General features: G+C 37.7%; 2 protein-coding genes across 2 annotated transcripts in view; both read right to left on the bottom strand.

Moving 5' to 3' along the window:
* The window catches only part of LOC128738109 (four and a half LIM domains protein 2), a 335,738-nt gene that overhangs the window by 269,701 nt on the left and 41,390 nt on the right, over window positions 1-24,647 (bottom strand). Inside the window, exon 3 of the mRNA XM_053832968.1 lies at window positions 23,561-23,646. Coding sequence (XP_053688943.1) covers window positions 23,561-23,646 — 86 coding nt within the window. The remainder of the gene's footprint in view (window positions 1-23,560; window positions 23,647-24,647) is intronic.
* LOC128738111 (uncharacterized) lies at window positions 4,533-5,286 on the bottom strand. Its single transcript, XM_053832976.1, has one exon. It carries the CDS (start codon window positions 5,235-5,237, stop codon window positions 4,557-4,559), a length of 681 nt encoding a protein of 226 aa, XP_053688951.1. The 5' UTR covers window positions 5,238-5,286; the 3' UTR covers window positions 4,533-4,556.

Here is a 24,647-nt window from a genome sequence, read left to right as displayed (position 1 = left end):
TTTGTAATTCTATCTTGCATTCTATACAACAGTTTTTGGAACACGCAACTTAATACTCCTCAATATGCAATCAAGATGTAACTAAATGTTACAATCAACTATACTGCTATATAATTTACAGCCATAAGTTGTATACGACGACACGCACAACTACAAAACAATTTATTGTACACTTCGCTTTGACCTACTCTAATCATTATGCAATTCCAATGTTAAACTAACATGTATACGACTTAATGAGGACTTTCTATTACGATCTTGTGTTATCTGGGAAATGTCGACTATGCAGCAGAAAAATTCATTCTTTTCTTGAAGTGCCTTTTGCCTGGTGTTCCCCAAGGTTCCCATTTAGGGCCACTTCTTTTCGTTTTGCACGTAAATGACATTTCTTTTATACTTAACCACTCAAAAGTACTTGTATATGTAGACGACATGAAAATATAGATGGAAATGAAAAATGCCCATAACGTCGCAGTATTTCAGAATGAAGTCAATGTATTCAACACTTGGTGCAACAAATCTTTACTAAACCTGAACGTAAAAAAAAGTAACGCAATAGCGTTTAGTAGGAAATTTCCAACTCCCTCTATTGACATATACTAAAAAACAATATTGTACCAAACTCTTATGCACCGTGTCGTAACCTTAGAACTAGAAAAATATTTATGGAAAGATCATATAAGACCAATTATGCGAAAAATGGACCACTCAATAACATGATGCGCCTTTATATTGTGCGCGCATTCCCTTACTGGACACGACAGTTGAAACCAGGGGTGTGAAATTGTCAAAATTTTGCGGACTAAACATCCATGGACTGCGACAACTTGGAACCAGCCAGTGTACCGAAAATAACAGCTAATATTAATTAAATTATAGCTAAAAGGCTGTGTTTAACTGCTTTCTAATTAGTTTCAGTAATCATAAAATGAATAAATCTTTAAGTAGGCACCAGAACCAAAAGTACCAAAACCAATGAGTGGGACATGGGCAATGTATGTGACTTGACAGCCACACCACCCCGCTGGTTGAAACAGTCGTGTTTCTGAACGGTCGTAAAAAGGGTCGTTTTTAGCTTTTGACAGATAAAATGTCAAATTGTGTCATCATCGCTGTTTCATTATTAGAACCAATCGAGCAAAGTAAATAAACCTAGGAATTACCGTTCTATCAGAAGAAACGGAATGAAATTCAGCATGAAATGAATTTGTATTTTCAACGCCGGTTTGCGAAATTTCATAGTGAATAAAGCGTAGTTTATCCTTCATTATCCAAACAAGCAATAACAAAGCAATAACGTTCGTATTCGAAAACAATTTGTTTAATGCTTTTGTATGATTAACACGAAGTCACGATCAAGGTTGCGACAGAAACGCAATGAGCCTGTGTTGCCAGTTATGGCGATAAAACATTACGAACTGTGTTGCCAATTTAGTCATTTTTTTTACCTTTGGAACGTTTGAAACAGTACCTCAACTCCCCTCGGAATCCATCGATCAAGTAAATGCACAATAATCAAAATTGCGAAAGAATTGACATCACTATGTGCAGCATCCAAATAAAACTACGACTTAGCCATAGGAATAATGTATAGCATGTAAGTAAACATTGTAATAATATTATTGCATGTAGTCTACAAATGCTTGACGAATAAATAAATAAAGCTATTTTCAGTTCAGGTTGGTAAATGGTTGGATAGATAGATGGGTGGAAGATGGAAGGCGTAGTCTGTCCCATCTACAAAAAAGGCGACCGGCTAGACTGCTGTAACTACAGCGGCATTACGCTGGTCAACGCCGTCTACAAGGTACTCTCCCAGATTTTGTTGCGTCGTCTATCCCCAATAGCAAGAGAATTCGTAGGGCAGTATCAGGCGGGCTTTATGGGGGCCCGTGCTACTACGGATCAAATTTTTACTCTCCGACAAATCCTTCAGAAATGTCGAGAGTACAACGTGCCCTCGCATCATATTTTCGTGGATTTCAGAGCAGCATACGATACAGTTGAACGCGAACAGCTATGGCAGATAATGCACGAGTGCGGTTTTCCGGACAAACTGACGCGGCTGATCAAAGCTACTCTGGAACGAGTGATGTGCTACGTGCGCGTTTCAGGGACACTCTCAAGCCCTTTCGAATCGCGCAGAAGGTTACGGCAAGGGAATGGACTGTCCTGTATGTTATTCAATATCGCTATTGAAGGTGTGATCCGGCGAGCGGGCATTGAAACGAGGGGAACGATCTTCAGTAAGAGTAGCCAACTCCTAGCCTTTGCAGACGACCTCGACATCATTACTAGAAACCGTGGAACGGCGGAGGTAATCTACGCCAGACTAAAAACGGAGGCTAGGAAGATAGGGTTACAAATTAATCCGTTGAAAACCAAATGTATGGTAGGAAGAGGCTCCCGAGATAGTAACGTTTGCCTCCCACGGACAGTGACTATTGACGGTGATGAACTGGAAGTGGTTGCTGAGTTCGTATATTTGGGATCTCTGGTCACCGCCGACGATAATACGAGTAAGGAGATCCAACGACGCATTCAAGCTGGAAATAGAGCCTACTTTTCCCTTCGCAAGACGTTTCGATCAAGGAGCATACGCCGCCGCACAAAGCTGACGATGTACAAAACGCTAATCAGACCGGTAGTCCTCTACGGACTTGAGACAGTAACTTTACTTACGGAAGACATACGTGCACTTGCCGTTTTTGAACGAAAGGTGTTGCGGACTATTTTTGGTGGAGTACAGACAGAAAGCGGAGAGTGGCGGAGACGAATGAATCACGAGCTACAGGCAATGCTTGGAGAGATTCCCATCGTACACCTGGCAAAAGTTGGAACGAATTGACGACGAGTAGCCCATGACCGAGTACAATGGAGAGGAATTCTTGATACGGCAAGAGCCACCCCGGCTCTCGGCTGAATAAGTAAGTAAGTATTTTCAGTTAGAAAATCTCAAAATATAAAAATATGGTTGTCACGAAAAGTTTTAATTAAATTTTGAAAAATAGTAAGTCGGCGTTTAGCTGATCGATTCTCAACAGTTTTGTTCCAATCGATCTTCTACGTATCGACTTCAATAAAGGAAACTATCTATCGATTTTTAGGTGCGCTCTATTGAAAAATTGTCAAAACTGCCATCATATGTCATAAGGTTTTGCATGATGACGTCACGATATGGAGGAAAACTACTTCACAATCAGAAACAACTATTACAAACAATTGAAAGACGCATCGATGGGCAATCCATTATCACCGTTCCTGTGTGAGTTGTTCATGGCTAACATTGAAAGCAAGCTGGAGCAAAACAAGCTGCTCCCAAAAAGATGGTGGCGATACGTCGACGACGTTTTCAGCATAGTCAAAAAGGGAGAATTGGAAACACACAGGAACGTACACTTCACAAACGAAATAGAAAAAGATGGAAAACTTCCTTTTTAGGATATCGTCGTAATCAGACAAATTGAAAGCACAGAAACTGAAATTAAAATTGAAATTTACAGGGAACCAACGAACACCAAACGAGTTATACCTAGCCCATCTAACCACTCCCACCAACACAAAATGACAGCTTTCCATCACATGATACATAGGAGACTTAACATTACCGTTAAGTGAGCTAGGGAAGCAAAAAGAATTTACACATGTTTTGGAAATTACAAAACTGACCGGATACAAAGAAAGGACAATGCAGAACATTATTGCCAAGAAAAGAAGAGAAGCATACAAAAAATCACTCATAACACTAACACCAATAACACCAGAACTTAAGAGAGTGGCAGTAGAATATGACTAAAATATAACACGCCCTCTCCGTAGAAAAATGAGGAAATTTGGAATTGACCTAGTTTACACCAGCCAAAAGAACAAGTTCAAAAATTAGTTTGGATCAACTATAGACCCGATGGGAAAAACATGAAAAAATCCGGGATTTATGAAGTCAGTTGCCCACATTGCGAAAAAGTTTACATCGCCCAGACTAGAAGGAACGTGGAAACACGTACTAAAGAACACTTGGAAGAGGTAACAAAAGAGATACCGAGAAAGGTCTGACACACCATTTTAGATCAAAAGTGGCTGACCATATCTTCAACGACAACCATCCGCTGACCATTGACAACGCAAAAGTAATAAACAACTGCTCTGCCTACACCAACTTTGTAAACATATACAGGTAGTCTTAAGCATCAACTGGCACATTGCATCCGTTTACCTACACTATTTTTGTATATTCACGCATAGATCACGTAACCTTAAGCTCCTATAAAAACTGTAAAATTTCTTTGGCTAATTTAGTTCGAAAACAAACACTGAGATAGCCTGCAAGTCGTAGGCGAAATACGTATCTTTCAAGAATAAAATATACATAGTATAATTAAATTGGATAAGGTTTTCTTTTTATTTAATTTCCAAGGGTGGAAATGTTAACTTGACGAGAATAAAGTTGCCAAAGGCACGCTAATATTTTCCGAAGTTTGTACCCACCAGCCGCCATTACGCACGCGAACAGGTGGATATCATGAGACGCTCAACAAAGTCTATATAATACAGAAAAATCAGGATAATTGGCAACCCTGATTCTCACAATCGGCTTCCTTGTGGTGTGAGTCGCCGCAAATTTGACAGCATTGTTCGACTCGGGCTTTTTGTGGTCGCTTCTGCTTCTGACCTTCGGTCCTCGGTTGCGCTGGACTGATTGTCTGTGGTACCTTGGGAGCATAAGGTTGCTTCAGTTGTTTGGGTTTCGCTGCAGCTGGATCTGGTGCCGGTTTTGGGGTTGGTGTTTGTTGAACTATAACCTGGACCGGTGGATGGGGTACAGGCTTATCAGTCTTAACTTCCGGTAATTTTCCACATGCAATTCGATCGCGAAGGGCTTCTTTCGCAAACGGACCAAAGCTGCACTTGAGTGAGAGCCGTTTCACATCATTGATAAATGCTCCTAATCGTTCGTTTGGGCGTTGATTTCGTCTGTAGAACTGGCGACAGGCAAAGTATTGCTGCAAGGTTGTCTTCAATTCTTCGAAAGATTTCTCTTTTGGATCCACCGGATCACAGCTTTCCTTTAGAACGCGGTAGGCATCCTGTCCAATACTAGTAATAAACAGTGACACTTTTTTGGCCTCATCGTCGACGGAATTCAGCAGTAACAATTGCTCAAACTGCTCCAGATAGTAATCGAAATCTCCGCTTCGACAATCGAACGGCTCCAAATGGGATAGTAAACCGGCAGCCATATTTTTCAATTTCAGTGTACGCAAACGTGTACTATTTCACAGCAAATATTCGAACAGAGGGAACAACGTCCACACGTGCACAGCTTCGGCACATCACTGGAGTTTTGTACAACTCTGTGGGGATGCCTGATACTCGAAACGATAATATAATAAATTGTGTATTAGTTTTAACATGGTAATATGGGACTTGACTTGCTGCTCAACGTAATGTTTTATGATATTGTTATAATGAAATGGTGTTCGTCTTGATTTACATTTATTTTTTAAATTTAGTAGATTTCGACAAATCGATTTGCATGACTTCGTCAACATCCTACAGATTGTCAACAATTTATTCTGCATGTTAGTATGACTTCTACAATGATTTGCAGAATATCGACTCTCAAACGCAATTTGTGTATGCTTATTGCACCAATGCATATGTAAATCGTTAACTTTTTCATGATTAACAACGGTAATAGCTACGATGACAAATGCTATGTGCATTTGTTATCAGAAAACAGCTTAAGAAGATTGCTTGATAACGTTCTTTCATAGTTTCAAGTGTTTGGTTGCATGGACCTGGTGGAAACTTTCCAGTTCCATGCAACTTAAGTTGCACTGTACTGTGCTCTGATTTCAGACGAACAAAAATGATTGCCGTTTCGGCCGTGTATGCTGACCCTTGCCCAGCAGGGCAAACTGGCTCAACTTGCAAGGGAAGCTGACCACCGGATGAGGAAATTTGTATATTATTTGTATGGGAGCCCCACCCCTCCTAAATAAGCTCTCAAACTCTCAATTCATCATAAAAAATTCTTGCCATATGCCAAATTTGGTTACATTTGCTTGATTAGTTCTAGAATTATGAGGAAATTTGTTTTTCATTTGTATGGGAACCCCCTCTTAGAAGGGGAAGAGGTCTCAGTACACCATCGAAAAAAATCCTGCCTTCTGAAACCCCCACATGCCAGATTTGTTTCCATTTGCTGGATTAGCTCTCGAGTTCTGAGAAAATTTGTGTTTTATTTGTATAAGAGCCCCCCCCCCCTTTACGCCCTCCTTTTGAACATATAGCATAGCAACATATAGCAATTTGAACCACCAGTTTTTCGTTATTGCCTCCCCACTGCATCCCTCCTTGCTTGACAAGCATATTTTCAATGTATTTAGTAAGTACAGGATAATTATTATTAAAAAACGAGGTCCACGATAATTTTTGTTTCAAACAAAAAAAAACTGCTTTTGAAATTAGCAGAATCGATTACGACTAATTTTATAATAACACAAAAAACTACAATTAGCAACGCCGTCAACTCCGTTAATCGCGCCAACCCTGAATTGTCTAGGTTTCATAGAATTTATTTTATCAAGACCAGGGGCATGGTGTGATGCTATCTCTTTCTAATATAGGAGTGAGGAGATATGAGAGCATCTTTCAGGTGGTTCTCGGTAAAGGGAAATATCCAGCAAATATTTTGACAGGTACCAAAATTAACAGTTTAGTATCTATGAGTGGGGCATCGAAATTGTATGGGTTTTGGCAACTGGCAAGCTGTTGATATTTGTTTGGTTGTTGCGAGAGAAAAGCATAAGGGTCCATGCCTAGTGGCACGGGCGCAGGCTTGAAGTAGGACTACGAATGTAGAGCAATTCGTCTCCCAATGCCAAATCCGGTGATTTTTGTACGAATTTCATATAATAGATTCCCTAGTTGCGCAGTAACGGAAGGTTTACTTGCGCTGTTGTATTTTGTACAACACCTGTGAACCGTTGACTTTATCTCGGTATATCTCGGGAATCTAGCAATAAATAAAATTACTGTTTTCAGTAAGGTTGATCCGCAGACAAATGGTGGAAATATAATCTTTAAAATTGCCAATTTGCCACCGATGTGTCTCGAAAACTGGCTGTCCGATGCGTCGCAAGCTAGCTGCTGCTGGCTGATGTTTCGCCAACGAAAGTCGGCGACAGACTGATCACGCACACCGAGGCAAAGGCAAACAATATTTCAAATACAACCTTTAAAATTGCCACCGATGTGTTTCGAAAACTGGCTGTCCGATGCGTCGCAAGCTAGCTGCTGCTGGCTGATGTTTCGCCAACGAAAGCCGGTGACCGAAGAAGGTAAGAAAAGGAAGTTTAACCCATAGCTCATCTCGTATATATTTCTGTCAACCGTGCTAGGGAAGCACTGACGCGGGAAGGCAAAAACATGCAAATAATGAAATATTAAATATTCGACTCATATTTTCTCAATTATTAAACGTCTGTTAGGGAAACATGTAGTCTACTGTGTAGTAATGGATTTTTTGAAAAATTCCCAATCGATTGATACCAATATCTCTAGAATCTGTTGACGGATGACTGAGTTATAAGCGTGCAAACCATAACCACTTTTCGTTACATGTTCCCTTTTCGTTTTTCTAAAGTGCACCCCAATATAGAAATCAAAGAAGTAGTCCTACTTCAAAAATAAGGAGGAAAATATTTTTGCTGTTTCGACAGTTCATAGTGGAATTTCGTGAAATTGGAAGTCGGTAGGCCACGGTGGGCTGCACACGTGGTAAGCATGCCGTTTTCTTCAACAGCACCAGGGATCGGCAACTACTCAAACCTCTTCGAGTGCAGCACCTGATCTTCGGAGACAGCACCCACAGTCTTAGAGACGTACGGGTGCAGTAAATTAGCTCAAGTGTGCTGAGTTTTTTTTGTGTCGGAGCTCTGCCGCTCCACAGAAGCCAAACGTGCAGTCTCGCACATGGCCCGGCATCGTCGAAACAAATAAATGAAACTGACTTTCTCTTACCTTCGCTTCTTACATGAAGTGACTTGCTTCACATGTTGAATAGAACGTTTCAAGCAAGCTTCAGTTGAAGTTGGTTTCAAAATTTAGCAGGTTTTGAGTGTCTCTATAATCTACAGTCTCTGTAGTGCTAAGATGTTGGCGACAAAAGCATGGCACCCATCGCAAGTCAGGTAACTTTCCGCTTTCGTTCAAAATTTAGCGATTTGTGAGTGCCTGGTCGCCTCTGTAATCTATAGTCTCTGTAGCTGGAACATTCTCATTACCCTTTACATCGACGCGACGGCTCGAATAAGTAGAACATACACACTTAGAAAAAAATCAGAGGGGTTGTGTACAAGACACGACCGCATATATAGGTGACGTAGGACTACATAAGTCTCTTTGTAGTGATAGTAGCATGTATTCATGCTTGTAATCATTCGATTCTTCATATATACGTGCTATATGCAGCATATATACATGCTACATGCGTTGTATGTAACATTTATCAAAGTAGTAACATTGCATACGTTCAATTCTCAAAAGATTGTGCACTTGAAAACATTTTAACAAAATCAAGAACACAAACTATTGCTTTCCTGCTACCTTACTGAAATTAAAGATTATTTTTATTACCCATGGTTCCCCACGTTGAAGGGATTTTACCAATTCAATCCTATTTTATTAACAGCACATCTTTTCACTACACTTCTAATGAAACGGCAAGCATGTGTATTCATACAGAGTGGTATTATAACCGAACACTACAGCTGTAGCACATTTTTCCGACACAGATATCAAATTCGCCGAGGTTTAATCGTCTCGCAGTAAAGAATTTGCGATATGTTGGGACAACGAACTTCTGGCATTTTTTCTGGCACACTTCCCTAACACAGACATCAAATTGGACTAGGTTTAATCGCGTTCGTAAGAAATCTGTTGGCACGAGGCGGCTCTGTCACTCTTTCCGGCGTATTTCCCAAGCAAGGACATCAAAATGGTCTAGGTTTATTCGCGGTGTTAAGAAATTTTGTTGAAATGAGGAAACTTTGTCACTTGTTTTGGCTTACTTCCCAACAACAGATATCAAATTGGTATAGGATTAGATCATCGCAAAGAATCTTCCAACCAATCACGAAGCGAGAATTCTGGCAAAACATAGGTTCATTATTTTCAATTTTTCAATAGTTCAACATCAAGAATCCATACTTTTCTTCATTTGGGCCAATTCTTAGAAGATTTTCCGATCGATTGGTGTAAGAATATTGAAAATCGATCGGAAAACCGCTGAGCTATTAGCGCTCAAAATCTTTCATTTTTCGTGATGCTCGCATTTTTCGATTTTTTGGAATGACATCCTATCTCAAAACTTGCCGTAAGACGTAGTCCTACGTCAAAAGCACCGAATTCGGTAAAATTTTACCGAAATCTAAACAGCTGAACGTTCGGTAAAATTTGTTATGTTACCAAACGTTAATAAAGATGAGTAAACGTCGATATGCACGATCGAAATTTTTACCGACCGTTCAGCTGTTTAGATTTCGGTAAAATTTACCGAACTGTTTAAGTGTGTAGGTAATCCTCCTTTCACCAGCTTGAGGTAATATATTCTATCTGCTGGTTTTGTATATATAGTACAATTTTTTGGTAATAATGTAGTTTTTGAAATTGTGAGTCGATCGCTCATCTGAAAGTCCTCTGTCGTCGCCGAGAGATCTTCAGTTCTAAAACAAAACCACTCTAGCGTTCGAAGTTCGAAGAATCAACGGTATCAACTTGAAGTTAGAACCTGTTAATTAAGAAATTGACTATTGGAAAATTTATTGCGACTATGGGCGGTAGTTTTTCATGCAAAGTCGACGGTGTTTATTACAATCCTTACTATAACCCGAACGAGGGGGTCAGGGTACCGCCGAGAAGTTGCCAATCGTTCCCTAGTAACCCCTACTATAACCCGAACGAGAGACGCTTGTTAAAACAACGTATCGTAGAGCTGACGATTGCAGATCTGTGGGAAAGTAACCAATCGTTCACCAGCAACCCTTACCATAATAACCCGAACGCTGGAGATAGGCGAGGGCAGGTGATTACAGAGGTGCCAAGAAATCCGTTCGCCAATCTAAGACTACCGTGTGCAGTTTGTGGCAACTTTTTTACACAGGCACAGCTTTTTACGTGCCATTATGGTGAATACGAAAGTGAATTAATAACATGTAGGCACGTACTTATTATTAATTTTGACAAATTAAAGTGATAGAGAAAGCAACTGCGAACAAAGACATGACGAGACATGAGATATTTTAACGTAGTACTACGTTTTTGTTTTCTATTCTATATTGGGGTGCACTTTAGAAATTCGAGAAATGTGCATGTAACGAAAAGTGGTTATGGTTTGCGCGCTTATAACTCAGCCATTTTTCAATGGATTTTAGAGATCTTTGCATCAATCGATCGGTAATTTTTCTAAAAATTGATAAATACAGCAAATATGAAAATAATTTGTCAAATCACTATTAAAAAAAGCATAAATAGTAGGTATTGTCAAAATCAGCCAATCACATAGAAGCACTCTTTTGCTTCCCAGGCCCGGCACGACGATTTTATACACCTGCGGTTTCGTTTACTTCGATTCTAGAAAAAAATGTAACTAAACCCTTGCTTTCCAATAGGACAGGAATTATTCATTACTAGCTAAGCTGGACAAAATTGAAGTCCTGAAGGTAAACAACTTTTGTAAAAATTCGAAACTACCCATACTCTTTGATCGATGTTATTATTTAAACATAGAACCTAGACGGATTTGATGTCCTGAAAGTAAACAAGTTTGTAAGAGTGTAAAACTATCCTTCCAATTATGCCTACTCTTCGATCGATTTTATCATTTGAACATTAACTTTAAACAAAGTTGATGTCCTGAAAGTAAACCGTTGAAAAAAAGAACGCATCTACCTCTTCTCTTCAACCGATTATATTATATTATATTTTCGTTACGTTATATCGAAGTAAAAACGAAATTTATTTCTATTCGAAACAAATAGATTGCAAATGAAAGCGAACCCTTAGAAAACCGCTGACTTTCAAATTCCACGATAGTTGGTCTTTTAGTTTGGAAGATTCGTTAAGCAATGAGAAGAAGCGAAGAGTTTGTAAAGAATTTGTTAATTGAAATTTGTAAATCTAAATAACGAAATTGTATTATAATTTACAACGTTTAAGAAATAGAAATAATTTTGCATAGTAGCAATGCGAGGTCATACCATAATGAAAGTTAACACTGTTGTTTTTATTAATTTTAAACAATTACGTTATATCGAAATCGAGGTATTTACTGTACTATAAAAATATATTCGTGATGGAATATTCATGTGTCATGTGAGGCACCAATTTTCAGTGTTTATTTAAAGACTAGTCATGAAATTCTTTACAAGCTTTTGATTTAATTGCTGTAAAGTAAAAAACTATGAAAAACAGAGAAAAAAAGCCTGGACTCCAGCGTCTCTATGGTTCAAAGGTACACGGGTACCAACGAACCACACGCCCTGGCAGGTGTTGTGGGTTCAAATCCGGTTCTAATCTCTGATTATAGCTTGATTCGACTCATGCACCTTCCAGCATTGGACAAAAGATAGGAGTCACAACGATAACTTGGTAAGCATAGCTACCTATTACCCCCCCCCCTTCCTTTCCACTCTTTCCCCTTCATTCCCTAAAAAATCCTTCATTACTTTCCCTTACCGTCCCTTCATCAATTGTAGAATCATCGTTTCAAAAAAAAATATTAATATATGCCTGACCGCATTTCAAGGTCATGACTAAAATCACGAGTTTGGTCAAGTCAATACAGCTGTTTTATTATTTTATTATATCGAAGTAAAAGTTATCTTATAACTCCATATTATGGAGTTACGTTATATCGGAGTTGCTTTGAGTCGAGGTACATATTACTCTATTTCGGCACTTTTCAAAAGGGCCAATCTGCAAAATGTAAACAAACCGACACCCTTATTCTGTATTTCGAACGAGTCTTTACCGTGTATCCCCGTTGGTATGACCTTCTTTAATCTGAACATTTTTAATCTGTACCCCGGTGGTATGAATGCGTTCACATTAAGAACCGATCAAGCGTCACACACAATTGACGTTAAAGTTGACCGGTAAATAAAAAAAGCAATAAAATTTAAGGCGTCTCCTCTTGCTCAGGAGTTTTGGCAATATAGCTCATATGCAACTTACCTCTCTCCAGCACTCAAAATAGACCATTTTAGTCGAAACTGCCGAGCCCATTTCGTCTTCTACAAACCGAATGTTTAGAATTCGCACATGTTTGAAATGTTTTCAAAACGTTTGTTTTCGTCAAATCAAAACAACAAGTTCATACATAGGGTGAGCGTCTTGAGCGTATGTGAAAATGAATAGAGTTACCAAATATTCAGATTAAAAATGAAGATAGAATTAACAAAAGGGCGAATGTCGCAAGCGTTAACAAACCGAGTGAGGGTTGATTTTCCTATGCTGGTCCAGCAAAAAGTAACTCTCACCCGTTTTGTTTACATTTGCGACATTCGCCCTTTTGTTAATTCTATCTAGAAATGAACTCGCCCAATCTGAACGAGCTGTTTTTCATATTAGCGGGGGTTGAGTGTATTTCGTTCAACTTGTTTCGAACGAATTGTTTTGCCCATTTGATTTTGCTAGCGAAATGAAGAATACCATCCACTTTCGTTCGAAATACCAATACGTTCGAAATACAGAATACGGGTGCGAGTGAGGGTTTATTTCCCTATGATAGTTCAGCAAAAAACAATCCTCACTCGGTTTGTTTACATTTTGCAGATTGGCCCTTTTGAAAAGTTGGTTTCTTTTTAGTCTAAACGCCAAACACATTTTTTAACTTTAATCAAGCTTTATTATAAATTACTGCAGCAAATAAACCACCTAAAACAAATACACTTGAAAGAAAGCTCGACAAACAATTTCCTGTACATATAGACAACGACTAAAATTTAGTCGGTTTCTATATTGTACAGGAAAATTATTTAATAATCGTTTTGACCGTACGTGCCATATCGGGTTTAATTGTATTGCCTTGTATATGTACTTAGATCACTTACAGAAAAATAAACATTTATTAAAATAGGAATGATCTTGTCAAAAACTAATGCAGGATGTCCCCTTTCTTAGGAATCTTTTTTTTTTTCATTTATTGTAGTCAAAAACGGCTAGGTAATTCCACCCTAGAGATCAAAATTTTACCTTTAAAATCACACTACAAGATAACAACATAATCACTCTCTCTGATTTGTATCAAACATCTAACACATGAACTAACACCAGTTAGTAACTCTTCCGCATCTTGTAACGACTGTCAGCAGCATGGACTTTGTCCGAGCAAACCGATGCCAGGTGTCCTGGTTTATTGCAAATGTAGCAGCTCTTATCCCGATGAAAGCACCGCTTCGGATTGTGTCCGGTATGGCCACAAATCGTACATTCGATTTCACTGAAATTCTGTCGTCGGGAACTGTTTCCGTTGGGCTTTGGGTTCGGAATCTGTGACTGGAAGAACGGCTTAACCGGAGAATAGTTTGGCGCAGGTCTTTCCACTTTGTTGGTTGCGCGAACTGGCGAACGAAGTGGTACTCGATGATCCTGATGCACGGTTGGATGGCGATATGTGGTGTTGCTTCTGGTAGCCGTAGCTAGGGCTCGGTTTAGGTTTAGATTAGTTGGTGCCGCCGGTCGTGAGCTTACCAAGTGCGCCTGCGTCCAGCTGCTTTTAGGTGGTCCTTTTGCTGTGCTCCTTCCACGAACGTAATGATTGCTGTTTGTTTGCGAGTGATCGTGTTTTTTATACTTTCCCGTATTAGACGATGCAGCTCCCATGGCTAAAATTGGCTATCTAATAGTGGATTGAGACGAATCACGAACACGACCACGTAGCATTGAAGTGCACTCAATGTTTGATAAAAGCGATTACGAGTTTAGACTAAACAACAAAAACCGAAAGAGCTAGGTACTTAGCTGAGTTGTAGGTAAACTACGTAAAAGCGTTAACTATGATAAGGATCGTAAACACTAGGTATAAAAATCGATAGCTTCCAGTGTTGCCAACTGTTAATATATGTAAACAAAACCTTGGAAGTCAGGTCGTTAATGCTGATGGAAATGCTGCAAAATGTCGGAAATATCTGTGGGGGTCATCATTGTTATCTAAAAAGTTATTTTGATGATTTTATTTTATCAAATTAATTTGGATAAGTAAATGCAAACAAATCTAATTTAAACTGACTATACAATAAAAACCCAACAATGTACAAAGAAATCCTTAAGAAAAAAAGATGGCAACCCTGATACGAAGCCCTTCTCCACACGCACACCTAGAGAGACTACACCTTTGGATTTGTAGTTGTTTGAAAGCTGTACCCTGTACGTAGTGATGTCCACAATTTTCATTTTTTCGATTACCGATTAATCATTGAGTATTGCCTTCAATAATCGATTATATGAACTATTCGTGCTGCTAGTATTCGATTGAAAAATATTTGCTTAAATAAGAAATCTTTTGTTGTTCGTTTAGTCGAATTATTTGGACGATTAATGAGCATCTTTATTTATAACGGATTTATAGGGGAAGGGCAGTAAAGACGGACACTGCGGGAAAGACGGACACTTATCATATTTCATAAACAATAATTTTTTGAAGCAAACCAATGATGGGAAATGTTTCTATAGACTGAATAAACACTTTTGAATTAAACTGCCGATTTCTAGCAGCGCAGCTGTCAAATTTATAAGCAAAACAAAGAAAAAATGCCTAAATACGCTAACCGATGTAATTTTGTGTGTGAAGAAAATAGCTGGTAAATCGTTAAAAAGCAATACTTTCGTGCTATATCGACGACATTACGTTAGTTTGACCCTTCACTGAATGTCCATTGGAAATCTAGTGAATTTTTGAATATTCAGTAAAAAGTTATTAAAGTTTGAAAAAATGGTATCCAAGTCGGGAAAGACGGACACCCGAAGGTAGGGAAAGACGGACACAAAGATTCCGTACTCATTTTGCCTAACAACGATTTAAATTGCAAATACTTGCATATTATACATGTAAAAGTATCCAGAAGTCATTTAACAGTTGGAATAGGCCAACTTTTAGAAACGATTAATTCATCACCAATTAAAATATTGAAGATTATAAAAGGGAACCATTTTATTTCCTCGCTCAAAGGGGGAATTGGGTAGGGGGTTTTCCCAAGCCAATTCTTTCCTAAATACATGATGAAATATGTTAATCTTTCTTAATACTGATAATTCGTCGGCGCGTGACACCTTTTCGCAAGTGTCCGTCTTTCCCATATCAAGTGTCCGTCTTTCCCGCCCATGCGCAGAAACTCTGATTTATACATAATGTTTATAATATTAAAAAAAGTATAAATTTTGGAAGAAATTTTCTAGTACACGCTGTAACTTTATTAGACAGAGACTTAAAGTTTCAGTTTGTATGAAAATTGCAATCAATACAGTTATATTTGAGTAGATATTGACTCTTGACCTTAAGGTGTCCGTCTTTACCGCCCTTCCCCTACATATTATTCCCTTTGAACTAAATTAAACCAATTCGTGCTGGCAGTATTCGATTAGTAACAAATAATGAACATCTCTAGCTGTGCATGCTGAACAGCAATATTCCGCATCCGCTGTGTTGATAAACAAAAATAAGTTGAGAACGATAAATGCGCCGATTGCGCTGACTGGGCAATTCAGTAAATAAACAGTAGGCATTCTCCCTCGATATAATGTAGTAATAGTAATCGAAGTGTTACAGTCAAAATATACCATCATTATCGACCGTTAGAATATTATGCTGCAAGAATGGGCGGCGTTTGCTGCTCAACGCATCACTCGGATGATGACGATTATACCGAAACCTTCTACAACCAGCGCCCGGCACATAGGCAAGAACAGGTGGTTACAAGTCGGCCAAGAAGCAACCAATCGATCGCCCATCACGGCAATGGGTTCCTGCTAGAACGCCCGATCCAACCGATAGCATCGGATCGCATGTTCCAACCGGTGACAGTTGCAACCACGCGTTCAACTATTTTTACATCCTCTGTTGTATGCATCAGCGGCTCAAGTGACCAGCAACAGTCTGGTTTTCCGGTAGTAAATAATGTACCTACAACCAAGAGAAAAACGAACGTTCGGAGGCAAATCGCTGCCAAGGGAACGTGTGATGCTTGTGGCGAGTCTGACCATTTGAAGGAAAACTGTCGCTATCGCAATCGGCTCTGTTTTTATTGCCGCGAGGAAGGACACATTATTTCTATTTGTCCGCGCAAAAGACGGGAGCGAAGATTAAAACAGGCGCGAAGAGGAAGACGTCGGTAAATTTGGTAAATTTACGAAGCCTGATTCAGCAGCCTTGCATGATTTTATGTATTACTATGTAGTATTCGATCTATTTCGTTAAATATATATGGTTGTGCTGTAGACAAGTTTACACAAGGTAAACGTGAAAGTGATGAATAAATTAATTATCGTTAAACAGGGCAGTGAGATTTTTCTTCTAAATGGCTTACTACCTAATAAATCTCTCCGAACTTTTCTTGCAACTAAGTTAATCGAACTATATGTTAAGCACAGCAGCTAGGTAAGTAAAATCCCAGAGAACGGACATACCTACACGCTGAAGAGACCGTTTGTAAATTTACGTAGGAATTCTTACAGTTTTCGTTTGTGAATTTACATAATTCAGGGATACTTCGATATCAGACAATTTCTACCTCGATATAAGACAAATCCCTTTGACATAGTTGGTAACGACACCAGGGCAAATTTTCCATTCCAAAAGCGGCGCCATAAAGAGGTTCATTGTTTCAAAATAATCCAAAAAATTGTAATCAACTAATATCCCAAACAATATTAAACAATTCAAAAAACGTAAACACACAACACAGCAAAATTGGCTACTGCTAATGCCAATTTTTTGTGAAAAAATCATGTTTCGATATAAGACAATATCTGCCACAAAAGACGATCATTAAGACTGTCGCAGTGACCTTTTAACCCAATGCCCTTCTGGCATACAAAAAAGAAGACAATTTCGATATAAGACAACTTTTTGAAATTATAAATTGTCTTATATCGAGGTATCCCTGTAGATAACATAAGGCCAGATTGCTATGTTCTACGAAGCATTGGCAAAAAGGTAAGGTTGTGAAAGATCCACTGTATGCCATGAGCTGAGCAGGTACAGTTCATCTATACCTATAAAAAAGGATTTCTGTTTGTCTGTCTGTCTGTCTGTCCGTATGTTCCTTATAGAATCGAAAACTACTGAACCAATCGGCGTGAAAATTTGCATGTAAAGGTTCTTGGGGCCAGGAAAGGTTTTAGTGATGGTTAGAGACCCCTCCCCCACTACGAGGGGGGAGGGGAGCTCCCATACAAATGAAACACAAATTTCTGCATAACTCGAGAACTAATCAAGCAAATAGAACAAAATTTGGCATGTGGGTGTTTTCGCTGACAAGAATTTATTTTATGCTAAATTGAGACCCCTCCCCTCTTTATAAGGGGAATTATAACTCCTCTCCCCTTTAAGAGGGGGGGCTTCCATACAAATTTCCTCATAACTCGAGAACTAATCAAGCAAATGGAACCAAATTTGGCATGTGAAGGTTTTCGAGGGCAAGAAAATTTTCTATGGTGTATTAGGACCCCTCCCCACTTTAAGAGGGGGGGGGCTCCTGTACAAATGAAATACAAATTTCCTCATAACTCGAGCACTAATCAAGCAAATGGAACCAAATTTGGCATGTGTGTGTTTTTGGAGACAAAAATTTTTTCTATGACGAATTAGGACCCCTCCCCACTTTAGGAGGGGGGCTCCTATACAAACGAAATACAAATTTCCTCATAACTCGAGAACTAATCAAGCAAATGGAACCAAATTTGGCATGTAGGTGTTTTTGGAGACAATTTTTTTTTCTAAAATGAATTAGGACCCATCGCCACTTTAGGAGGGGGGCTCCTATACGAATGAAATACAAATTTCCACATAACTCGAGAACTAATCAAGCAAATGGAACAAAATTTGGCATGTGGAGGTTTTTGGAGGCAAAAATATTTTCTATGGTGAATTAGGACCCCTCCCCACTTTAAGAGAAGGGTTTCTACACGAATGAAATATAAATTTCCTCATAATTCGAGAACTAGTCAAGCAAATTGAACCATATTTGGCATGTGGGTGTTTTTGGAGGCAACCGTTTTTTCTATGATGAATTAGGACCCCTTACCTTTTTAGGAGGGGGGGCTCCCATACAAACGAAATACAAGTTTCCTCATAACTCTAGCACTAATCAAGCGAATGGAACCAAATTTAGCATGTGGGTGTTTTTGGTGACAAGAATTTATTCTATGGTAAATTGAGACCCCTCCCCTCTTTAGAAGGGGAATTGACTCCTCTCTCCTTTAAGAGGGCGGGCTTCCATACAAATGAAATACAAATTTCCTCATAACTCGAGAACTAATCAAGCAAATGGAACAAAATTTGGCATGTGAAAGTTTTCGAGGGCAAGAATATTTTCTATGGTGAATTAGGACCCCTTTCTACTTTAAGAGGGGGGCTCCTATACAAACGAAATACAAATTTCCTCATAACTCGAGAACTAATCAAGCAAACAGAACCAAATTTGGCATGTGGGAGTTTTAGATGGCAGAAATTTTTTCTATGGTGAATTGAGACCCCTCCCCCTTTCAAGAGCAGGGGCTCTCATACAAATGAAATTCAAATTTCCTTATAACTTGAGAACTAATCAAATGTAACCAAATTTGGCATGTGGGAGATTTTGGAGTCTTGAATTTATTTTATGATAGTTAGAGACCTCTCACCCCTGTAGTAGAGGGATATGGACTCTCTTACAAATAAAACGGAATTTTTTGCGAAACTCAAAAACTAATCGAACTCGAGAAATTCAAAACTCTTCCATAAAATATTAGTCAATAACCAGACCACAAAAACTATCTATAGTAGCACTAGATCATTCAGGACGAGACGGCCGCGAGTGTTGCCGGCGACCCGCCGTCGGAAGCACCGCCCACTGGGGGAGGCAACTCCCCGCAGAAATCTTTACTGTCTAGGTTTATTTGTTTTCCTAGGGCTACCTGGGTTTCCTGGAACGAGCAACAGCGAGTAAGGAGAGGATCGCGAAATGGTACTTTCCACAAAAAAGTTTTCCGTGAAATGGTACCTTCCGCTTAAGGTTTTTCGCAAAATGATATTCGGCGAAATGTTGTACAATCATGGCGAATATTACTATTCGCTTTCTAGCTATGCAATGAGGGGACAGGGGAATTGTTTTCTACTTTACTGTGAGGAAAAATTGCAAATTTGTATATTAAACTACCCATTCCTGGTAACTAATAAGCAATAACATAAGCAGCAAATCAGCGTATCTGGCACTTTATACTGCACGTTGTTGTATTGCATATTAGCTTCTGCATAGGTGTTGTAAATTGGCATCCAAAATTCTATTAAAATTCTTCGTGTCGGTAATTAGCTGTAAATTAGCATTGTCAGCACTATAAGAAGGTTATCAGTAAAGTAGCTGTATATTTTGCCAAAATAGCATTTAAGTAGCATTTAAGGCGATACATTTGAATAGCATTGGTGATGCTTATTGGTTACCTGGATGCTTTCATAGTTACGTAACTACCCAAATGAATCATCTAAGGTTGAACTCCTCAGAAATTTGCAAAACTCGAGATTGTGACAAAGATCATCCGAGATTCATGATTTATGTACAACACAGGTTAATTTGTGGCAATACGAAGTTTGTCGGATCAGCTAGTGATCAATAAAAAAGGCAATAGGGTCTTTTTCTAATTCCCGTCGTAATAAGGAAAGCCATTCTAATTTTCATCATTTGCTGGATGGATTTAGTGGATAGTTCTTGTACTGCTTTGACTAAAACACACTTACCTTCCGATCCGTGAACTTTGAAATCACTGAAAAGCGACTATTAAAGCATATTATTGAAATTACGCAACTGACTTTATTGCTAAAATTCGTCGTACCGTTTTAAAATCCGCCCAATAAAATTTTTCATCGTCCGAACTAAAAATCACAACAATGTTTACGAAACTTACGCGCATGTATTTGTGTAGGACGGCATGACAAATGTTATTCTACAAAATTTCTGCAGGTCAGGCAAGTTTTTCTGGCTGTAGAATAACGACAATGCCTTGCGTGAGTTATTTTCATTTATGAATGACGGAAATTAAAACGATTAGTCGACATTGCACTATGGTCCAGAAAGCGATTTTAGACGGACAAAAATGATTGCGCCTAAACGGGATATTCTAGTTCAATGAAGTCTTCGGCAACTTTTTGAATGAAAACATGACGCATCTTTTAAAAGGGTCGTCTAATGTTCAGATGATACCGTAACAACAAGTCAAGCAATAATTTTTTAAGTAAGTTTGTTTTCCATTTTTTAGTTTCAAAACATCAAAGATAGATTAATTTCACGTAACTTTTCTAAACATTCCAAATTTCTAACTCTTACGTATTTTCAGCAGTGGACCTTTGTTTATGGACGACCCGTAAAATCATATTTCCTCTTATAACTCTTTTATCTCAACAAATAGCTCAATATGATGTTCTACAAAAATTTGTATACGTAAGAGAAGAATATTTTTACAGAAGACTGTTTTGCTTTATCTTTATGAGTTAATAAGTTATAGCCGAATTCAGGTTAAAAACAGACCAATTTTACTGAAGCATAACTCAAAAAGCGGCAAACGGATCTTGATGAAACTTTGGCGATTTAATATACACATATGCATAAAGTTTTTAGCAAAAAATGGTGGAGGTGTTATTTTTAAAAAAAAAGATAAAATTCTTTGAACTTTATGATTTACTATAGCTAAAGTTTTCGTTTTATCCATCCCTAACTGCCCAGGTACAGTTTCTTGCTCAGTTTCAAAGCGTTAAAACATAAGTTTGTGTAACTATTTTTTTAGAAAATGTCTAAAACATAATACAAAGCTTGTTGCTTTACTATTTATGTTTTATCGAGACAAATACGAACGCTTATCTTACGACAATCGCGGTCTTTTCAATCTGTTTGTGAAAAATATTCATGAAGTTTATTTGATACGTTTAGTATCAATGCCTACATTGAGAGAAAAACTATTATATATACGCTGATAAATTACATAATTAAGAAATCTAAATACTATTTGCACTGTCCACTGTCGGAGGCAAAGGATACCAGCCATAGAGCTATACATGATTGTTCTGTGTATTCCCGAAACTGTACATATTTAACCTTCTAAAGAGGCAACGATAGATAATGACTATTTTTCAAGAAAGCACACTCAAAAGAAAGTCAATTTGATATTCATGCAAAAGTAATAATCTGGACTAGCAACAGTTAAGGCATATTATAAAATCTTTATTTTGGGTTTCATATCCAATCCTTGTTTTTTCCAAATATTACAAAACTCAGTGCGTAGTTCATCACTGAATATTTTTGAGGTCGAACATTTTGTTTTAGATGTCCTATGTTTTCAAAAGTAAAAATTGACAAAAATCGTGCAATTATTTTCGTCACAATTTTCCTGAATTTTTGATTTTAAAACATAAGAACTCTTAAACGCATAGTCAGAATGTTGCAATGCTGATGCCACAATGTCAATCTATTCTCAGCACAGATATTGTGTTATCCAATTAGAATAAATTTCATATATGGCTCTAAGACTCTCAAAGCAAAAACTATCTACAGAAGTCTACCCGTTGAAGGGTTAGTTATATGTTTGCTAATAATTATTAGCATCTCGTGCATTCGCTCAAATAAATCAACGTGGTGTATATTTAATAAATGTTGAAATTGACTGAAGTTTTTTGAGCGTTTCAGTGGAGTACTAAGATTGAAAATAAAGAAAAAAAATCCCGATTTATTTCCATTGTTAATTTTATAGTTTTAAATGGATTTAAAAATCATAATAGAATTCTTCTTGAATTTCAATGGTAAATTTCCCGAAAAGTATAACAATTAGTGGAATTTCCTTCGTAAGTAGTTCGATTACGCGCAAATCATAAGTTTTCCACAGCTCTGCTTCATCTTCGTCGTTTTTCACATCGCAGTTATTTTTAGTCTATAAAATATTTTCAAAAAACATTCAAAACATATTGCGAATATACGCGTATAACAGTAAAAGTCCGTGTTAGTATCTAAAGGGATCGTAAAAATCGTTAATTCAAGGTTATTATTAAACATTCTTTTAGTTTTTTCGCTTAAAAACAAGATTGCGAATGTAACTCTTTGAATGCATTCACTGTTTTAGTATCAACCATGGTTATTGCCAGTATATTTGTTGTGTATAGTATTCCGTGGTCGCATACTTGATTACTTGAATGTGAATCTATGAAGAAAACGACAATTTTAGCTATAGTATATCATAAAATTCAAAGAATTTTATCTTTTTTTAAAAAAATAACACCTCTACCATTTTTTGCTAAAAACTTTATGCATATGTGTATATTAAATCGCCAAAGTTTCATCAAGATCCGTTTGCCGCTTTTTGAGTTATGCTTCAGTAAAATTGGTCTGTTTTTAACCTGAATTCGGCTATAACTTATTAACTCATAAAGATAAAGCAAAACAGTCTTCTGCAAAAATATTCTTCTCTTATGTATACAAATTTTTGTAGAACATCATATTGAGCTATTTGTTGAGATAAATGAGTTATAAGAGGAAATATGATTTTACGGGTCGTCCATAAACAAACGTCCACTGCTGAAAATACGTAAGACTTAGAAATTTGAAATGTTTAGAAAAGTTATGGGAAATTAATCTATCTTTAATGTTTTGAAACTAAAAAATGGAAAACAAACTTATTTAAAAAATTATTACTTGAATTGTTGTTACGGTATCATCTGAACATTGGACGACCCTTTCAAAAGATGCGTCATGTTTTCATTCAAAAAGTTGCCGAAGACTTCATTGAGCTAGAATATTCCGTTTAGGCGCAATCATTTTTGTCCGTCTAAAATCGCTTTCTGGACCATAGTGCATTGTCTTCTTCGTCGCACGAAAAAACGTAGGAAATTTGGCTGGTAAGACTTCTTTAATGATAAAAAGCATTTAAATAGATCTCAGCTCACTTTGATTGATTGCGTATGATAGACAACTAACTAAAATATTAGGGAATAACTAGTTTTGCATTGTGTGTCATAAAAATGCTGATATTTTTAATAATTTGTGTTGGATAGGACGGGAATAGGCAATTACGACGATGTAGCAACATACCCTACCTAACACGTTTGATCAAAGTCATCTACTTTTCATCCTTGGCTTGATCCCAACATCAAGAATAAGATTCGAACGAGATGAGTTCCTAATTATAATTAATCATTTTAACCCATTTTTGATAAGTAGATAGAAATTTCTACTCAAAATCAGAGTTTTTTTTCACTTTGGCAAAATTCTGAGCAGTCTCAATATATTTTTTTAGTTATTTTACATGGAATTGACGCCCTACTTACCTCCAAGCGTGCGGGGAAAACCCTGGGCATTGATCTGGACAGTTATCACACTCTGCTCCATCGTATATCTCGTTTATTATTACACCCTGTGAATGATTCAAATAAAACGAACATGAGTTAATTTAGTGATGACCGAAATATATGTGATAATAGCAGATATATCTGATTTGTATACGAAATAATATTTACATCAAGTTACACAACAACGTAACCCAACAAACATTTTATTTGAACAGTAGAACAGTCAACCGTTATATAGCCAATGTTCAGGAATCAAGCGCTTAATAAGCAATTACACAACAAAAATGTTTGTTGGGAATAAATTTATAGCTTTGCCAGTTTTGCTATCATGTCATACGTACAATATAATCTAAATTTAACATCGAAAATAGCCTAATCGTCGTTAGAAGCATAGAACCGGGTGGATCGGGCTGTTTCAAGCAGTCGTCTCCATTTAGGGTAAAATGGTGCAAAATGCACCGCTTAAGCAAAACATCATTTTGCAGAGCAACGGCGTGCTTGTTCCACGTTTTTCAACTTCTAGAAGACTTTGGGATCTTTTTTACACTTACTCGTTTACTAGCCAGTTTTGCATAGTCATCTGTTCCGTTCTTCCTCTTATAATGTCTCGCTTTTCTTCCTTTTCTGGCGCGTTCCGGCTTTCCTTTTTTTTATTCTTTTCTTCTTTCGCTTTAATTTTTTCCTTTTTCTCTCCCGTTATTCCTCTTTTTCTGTTCGCCATTTCCCACGCTCGTGTTTTCTCCTTTTCTTTTTCTTCTTTTTTCGATTTTGTGTTTTTTCTAATTTTTTGCCCCGTTGTTTCTCCTTTTTTGTCCAGCTTATCTTAATTTGCATTAGCATTTTCTTTGTTTTCTTTGTAGACTTTCCTTCTTTTCTCGCATTTCCTATGTTTTCTTTTACTTCGCAGTTTTTTAGTTTTGAATCTTGTTTTCCCACTTTTTCTCTCGCATTCTCTTCTTTACATCTTTATTCCGTTTTCCCTCCCATTCTGTCATGTTTTTCTTTTTTTCCATGCCAGTTTGCTTTTCTCTCGTGCGTTTTCGCCCCTTTTGTCTAGTTTTTGTTA

Source organism: Sabethes cyaneus, chromosome 2, assembly GCF_943734655.1.
Source record: "Sabethes cyaneus chromosome 2, idSabCyanKW18_F2, whole genome shotgun sequence".
NCBI classification, from domain to species: Eukaryota; Metazoa; Arthropoda; class Insecta; order Diptera; family Culicidae; genus Sabethes; species Sabethes cyaneus.
The sequence above is the reverse complement of the archived record's forward strand: the minus strand, read 5'-3'. Positions and strand labels throughout refer to the sequence as shown.